General features: G+C 40.0%; 1 protein-coding gene across 1 annotated transcript; it reads right to left on the bottom strand.

Annotated features, from left to right (window-relative positions):
* Positions 1–1769: 1769 nt before the first annotated feature.
* LOC110907014 (UDP-glycosyltransferase 43) lies at positions 1770–3173 on the bottom strand. Its single transcript, XM_022152052.1, has one exon. It carries the CDS (start codon positions 3171–3173, stop codon positions 1770–1772), a length of 1404 nt encoding a protein of 467 aa, XP_022007744.1.
* Positions 3174–6474: the final 3301 nt, after the last annotated feature.

The following is a 6474-nucleotide window of genomic DNA, read 5'->3' on the forward strand; positions in this document are numbered from 1 at the left end:
TCTTTTTTTAATCAAACATTAACTTTCCCTCTTTTGACAACCTTGGCCCCTCTAGATGCTACTTGATCATTATTGTAGCAAATTCCTTCCTTTGGTTGATTTGTTAAACGTTTAACCAAGTTTAAAAACTTAGTTATTATATTTATTTAATTAAACATGGTATCGTTCTAACGAATTTTAAAAATTCCTATTTTGGGATGTTACAAGTTTATTTCAGCAAGTTACAGAAGTTAAAAAACAAACAGTCTTTTTTTTGCAGATTGCAGAGGTTTGGTCCACCTCTTCTGCTACAGATGTTTGCAGATGTGGTCTGCAGACTGTAGACGTTTACCTCTGAAAAAACAAAGAACACCTTAAAGTGGTTTATAAGGAGGAGCTCTCCTTGTATATTGTTTTCTTAAAGACAAACACGAGTGGGAACCCTAAAGGGTGCTAAGGCACACTCACAACGCCGTGACGCCTTAGTATTTTTTTTCCACGTGTGTGTGGTCAGGTACATGGTGGGTTTGTCAATGGCGCACTCTTTGGGTGATGTTTGCGGATAATGTGTCTTGGGGCAAGTCACTGTTTCATCAAACACCTTTTTAGCATCGTTAGCATCAATTTTGTGAAAGTATATATATGTTTGTAGGATAGGGAGAGCATCATAAGAAAACTATATATAAATGAGAAAACTAAAAAAGTCTAAAAAACATGCCAATTTTTTTTTACAATTTTTTTATGAAATTTCACCACTTTTTATATATATATAAAAACTTGTTTTTCAAAAAAAAAAAAAAAAAAAAAAAAAAAAAACTAGTACTACACATGTGCATTATAAAACCTAACTAAAAAAAATGTTTTTAACTCTATACGACTCGTTCCAAACTAAACTAGTCATATTTAATCACTATACGACTCGTATAAAACTAAACAACGTAACATACTCGAACAATACTCAAGTACCGGTTCTGTGTAATGACTTCAATTTTAATTCTCTGCCACAAACCACGTAAGTTACTCGATCAATACTCAAGTATATTAATATAACCTTACTATGAAATATAAAATGATTTGTACATAGATTGCAATTCACTGCTTTAGAGTGTGTATTACTTGTCTACTAGGATCATGGGCGTAGCTTATGAGGGGCCGGGAGGGGCGCCCGACCCCCCGAACTTTTCACTTCGTAATGTTATATATGTAGTTCTCGTATAGAAATTTTTGGGTTTATACATTTTCGACCCCCGAATTCAATAGAAATTTTTGAGTATATACGTTTTCGACCCCCCAGTCTTCGTTGTCAAGCTTCGCCACTGACTAGGATAATGTAAAAAACTATATAGATATAGAATCTTCAGGATGAACATTATTTACTTGAGGTGTATATGTTCGTAGGGACCTAAGATTATATGATTGGAAGTTGAAGGCGGATAATGTTAATATCGTTATCTGTGATAGATTTTTTTTTTTTTTAAGGTGTGAATTATTCATGAATGTTGGAAGGTCTAGTGTTTGTTATCTTAAATGTGTCTGTGCTAGAGAGTCCCCTCGCAAAATAGATCCTCAATATAAACCCCTCAATAAGAAACCACTATCACTCAAACTCGTCCCCAATTTAAACACCTCAATAACAAACCATTATCATCCAGACTCAAACTTGAGATCTGAAGAGCAAAACTCACCTTGACCTATCGTAGGTAAAACTTAAATAAGTATGGCCACCACTAGACGACTATATTTAGAATTATAACAGGAGACGGTAGTTTAAACACACCCTTTTGAACCTTTTAAACTTTGGATAAAAGATTGCCCATCAAAGTCTCTAGAGCTTGAAAAGAAGACCCATTTCTCAACAAAGCCATTTTGCTCATCTCACTCATTTCTTGAACCTTTTTTCTCAACTCACCATCTCCACTGTCCATCAACTCCCTCACACCTTTCTCAACCTCATCCGCCAACACTAGATCACCACCCTTACCCAACCTTATCTCCACACTCAATCCAACCTCTTTAACCATCTCAAACGCATTCAGATGTTGCTCTCCGTACAACGGCCACGTGGCAATCGGCACGCCGTACGATATACTCTCCAAGATCGAGTTCCAACCGCAATGTGACACAAACCCACCAATCGCTTTGTGGGCCAGCACACTCACCTGTGACACCCACCCACACACCAATCCAATCTCGGCCGTCCGATCAATAAACCCATCTGGAAACAAATCCTCTTCAAGTTTCTCATAATCATTTGGAAGCTCTATTTTTGTCTTGCCCGGTTCACGTAACGACCACAAAAACCGGTACCCGGTTCGCTCCAGACCGGTTGCTATTTCCCTCACCTGAGCCCTGTTCAAGCTCCCCATGCTACCAAAACACAAGAAAACAACTGAAAAATCTGGCTGCCGGTCAAACCACCGGATGACCTTTTCATGCATGGACCGGTTAGGATGCCACTTAACCGGTCCAACATGGTCAACTACCGGTCCAATAGGATAAACCGGTGGCAAACTATTATTAGAACACAAAGAGTCAAGCGCGTAGGGTTCAAGCTCCCGGAACGTATTTACAACTATACCCTTGGTCTCTTTATACCTAAGCGCGTGACGTACAAACCACGAGTAACCACGTTCTTTTTTATTGATACAAAATAACGGAAAGGCAGTTGATGGAACCGGGTTTTGAAAACCCGGTACTATTAACTGTCTTTCCTCGGCTTCCTGGTTTACCGAGTCTACAGGTAAAGTTGTGAGGTGGAGTACAAAGCTAAGATAAGCGGCGGGTGACGCGAAATACAAGTAACAAGGAATGTTTAAATCATTGGCGACATCAATCATTGAAGTGCAAAACATATCGACGAAAAAGCCATCGAGTGGGACGGAGAGGCTTTCGATGGTTTGTTGGACAATGGGTTTGTGGTTTTGTATGTAGAGTGAAAGATATTCGATGATGGAGGTGTAGTGATTTGGGGGTGGTGTGTCGGGAGGGGGGAGGTGGATGAAGCGGATGAGATCGGTGGATGTGTGCGATTGGAGATAGTTATGGATGAGTGGCCATTGAGGCATGGAGATGGTGAGGATTGTGACGGAGATATGGTGGTTAGGGTGGTTGGTTAAGTGGGTTGCAAACTCTATGGTGGGAAGAAGGTTGCCCATGGTGGGTGTTGCAATGATTGCTACTTCTGCTCGTTTCATGTCTTGAGGGGGGGGGGGGGGGGTGTTGGGGATTTGGAAGGATGGGATGACTGATGATGAGTACGTAGTTGTTGCAACTTGTAAGTGTTTGTTTTTTGTATGGCAGATGTTGTTATCAATCATCTCATTCTTATCTCCCCCTGACAATGAACATGCAATGGTTGACAGCCTTTCATGTTTTATCTTTGAAAAGACTTTACAAACTTACACCCAAATACAAACTATACTTTAATACTCCAATAGTCTGCAAGATGGAGCCATCCAAACTTACACCCCAAATACAAGGATTAGGTGAGGTTTTTTTGTGTAATGAGTTTTTTTAGGTTATTGGACACTTCTCACTCTATAAATCCTTCTTACAATTAGGATACTTTGTATTTGATCCTAATCCTTGTATTTGGGGTGTAAGTTTGGATGGCTCCATCTTGCAGACTATTGGAGTATTAAAGTATAGTTTGTATTTGGGTGTAAGTTTGTAAAGTCTTTTCAAAGATAAAACATGAAAGGCTGTCAACCATTGCATGTTCATTGTCAGGGGGAGATAAGAATGAGATGATTGATAACAACATCTGCCATACAAAAAACAAACACTTACAAGTTGCAACAACTACGTACTCATCATCAGTCATCCCATCCTTCCAAATCCCCAATACCCCCCCCCCTCAAGACATGAAACGAGCAGAAGTAGCAATCATCGCAACACCCACCATGGGCAACCTTCTTCCCACCATAGAGTTTGCAACTTGTAAGTGTTTGTTTTTTGTATGGCAGATGTTGTTATCAATCATCTCATTCTTATCTCCTCCTGACAATGAACATGCAATGGTTGACAGCCTTTCATGTTTTATCTTTGAAAAGACTTTACAAACTTACACCCAAATACAAACTATACTTTAATACTCCAATAGTCTGCAAGATGGAGCCATCCAAACTTACACCCCAAATACAAGGATTAGGATCAAATACAAAGTATCCTAATTGTAAGAAGGATTTATAGAGTGACAAGTGTCCAATAACCTAAAAAAACTCATTACACAAAAAAACCTCACTACAAAAAAAAAAAACCTTAAACATTCACCACCACCAAAAACCTAAACCCCCCACCCCCTCCCCCCCAAAAAAAAGTTTTTTTTTTTTTTTTTTTTTTTTTTTTTTTTTTTTTGCCGAGGGGTGGGGGTTTAGGTTTTTGGGTGGGGGTGGGGGTGGGGGTGGGTGTTTAGTTTTTTTATTTATTTTTTTTTTTTTGGAGGGGGGGGTTAGGTTTTTTGGGGTTTTTTTTGGTGAGGTATAGTTTTTTTTTTGTTTTTTTTTGCCCGAAGGGGGGGGGGGGGGTTTAGGTTTTTGGGTGGGGGGGGTGGGGTGGGGGTGGGTGTTTAGGTTTTTGGTAGTGATGTAATGGGTTTAGTTTTAGCTTATTGGACACTTGTCACTCTATAAATCTTTCTTACACTTTTTACAATTAGAAGCCTTTGTAGAATAACTTAACCCATACTCACTTTTGTCTCTCCGTGAATTACTTGTGGTTTTGTCTACAAATAATTTTTATTTTTTTTAAGGACTTTATACAAAAAAAAAAAAAAAAAAAAAAAGAGTGACCGTTACTTTAATGTATGTAATCAACTGTGAAAATACTTTCCGTAAACATAAATAGTAAAAAAGAAATTTGTTTAAAACTTTTTAACACTTTACATCTTTTGATGATTTTGTTAACTATTAATATGGTTTGATGATTTTGTTAACTATTAATATGATTGTAAAAGTCTCTAAGCGTTTCTACGTTGGTCGACTGGGAAGTCACGAGTATTTATACTAGGTGGAGAGTACTCGGACATGATAAATTACTAGTGGGGAACCCGCACGTTGCGGCGGAATAGCCAATTAGTGTGATATTACGATAGTGCCCATCTCAAATCCTTTATATAGTATAGTAAACGTACCCGCACACTACGGCGGGGCGATGAACCGTGAAAATACATAGAAACTGACACTATATCATTAAAATTAGAACTCATTAAGAAAATACATACATTGAACCCAATTTGTGACCGGTTATAATAGTGCTTTTTAATCTTTAAGGCCGGAGGGTATGGGAGGGCGCCACCTGCCACATCAGCCATTTATGGCGCCCTTGTCCGCCATCGACCACCCACTTGTTGTTAAAAGGGGGCGCCACCATTTGTCCGCTACCGTGATAACGAGGAAGGTGTGTGTAGGTGGGGCCCACATCATTTCATCCAATAAAATCTTTTTTTTTTTTAATTTTGTTTAACAGAGGGCTTTATACCATACCGTATTATGCAAGTTAAAGGGAGGGGCTTTAAAACCCCCCGTATGATATGGCGTTGACGTGGATCTGACGTGGCATGATAAAGCTCCTAGGGGCTTTATACCACACCCTCCAGCCTAACAGTAGATGATATATAGATTATACATGTTAAAAAGCTATAAATTAGTATCAGTGGTGAAAAACATAAGCAAAAAAGTAAAGGGTTAATGGATTTAAACACCCCCAACTATGGTCATTTGGCCGATGGCACTCTCAACTTTGACTTTGGCTCACACCACTCTCAACTTAACACATTGATTGTCATGGCACCCCCTCGTTAAATATTCACTAACCAGGTTAGTAAATTTAGCCTATGTGACAATTTTATCTGATGTGGCATGTATGATGTGTCATTTAAATCTGATGTGGCCAATTATTTTTTTAAAGAAATCTATATAATATTTATTATATTTAATATATATATATATATAATATGTGTATCTCTAGTTCTCCCCTTCTGTACATCTCCATCTCCCTCTCCCTCTCTCCACCAACAACTGCCACCATCAACCATCACCGCCATCACTTCCTCACCTGCTAACATCCACCCCAGATCTGAAACAGTCACACTACAACCGCCCCATTAGCATGTATATAAGCTCCACCTCCACCACCGCCATATCTGAAACAGCCACACCACCACCGCCCAGATCTGAAACAGCCACACCACCACCGCTCAATACAGCCACACCACCACCGCTCAAAACAGCCACACTATATGAATCTGTCTCTGGCTAGCGTTGACCCGGACCCAAAGCAAAACAGAATCGAACAAGGCTCCACCTCCACCTCCACCACCACCATATGTCGCTGCCGCTACTGCCTTCGTCGCCGTCGTCGGCCGACATCTCCGTCGGCCACCACGACCACCGCCGCCGCGGGTCCACCTCCACCACCGCCATACGTCGCTTGTGTCTTCACCATTTAAATGTTCTGCAACAGGAGGGTGTCGGAAGGGGGGTATGGCCGGCTGGT

The sequence above is a fragment of the Helianthus annuus genome, chromosome 14 (genome assembly GCF_002127325.2).
Source record: "Helianthus annuus cultivar XRQ/B chromosome 14, HanXRQr2.0-SUNRISE, whole genome shotgun sequence".
Taxonomy (NCBI): Eukaryota; Viridiplantae; Streptophyta; class Magnoliopsida; order Asterales; family Asteraceae; genus Helianthus; species Helianthus annuus.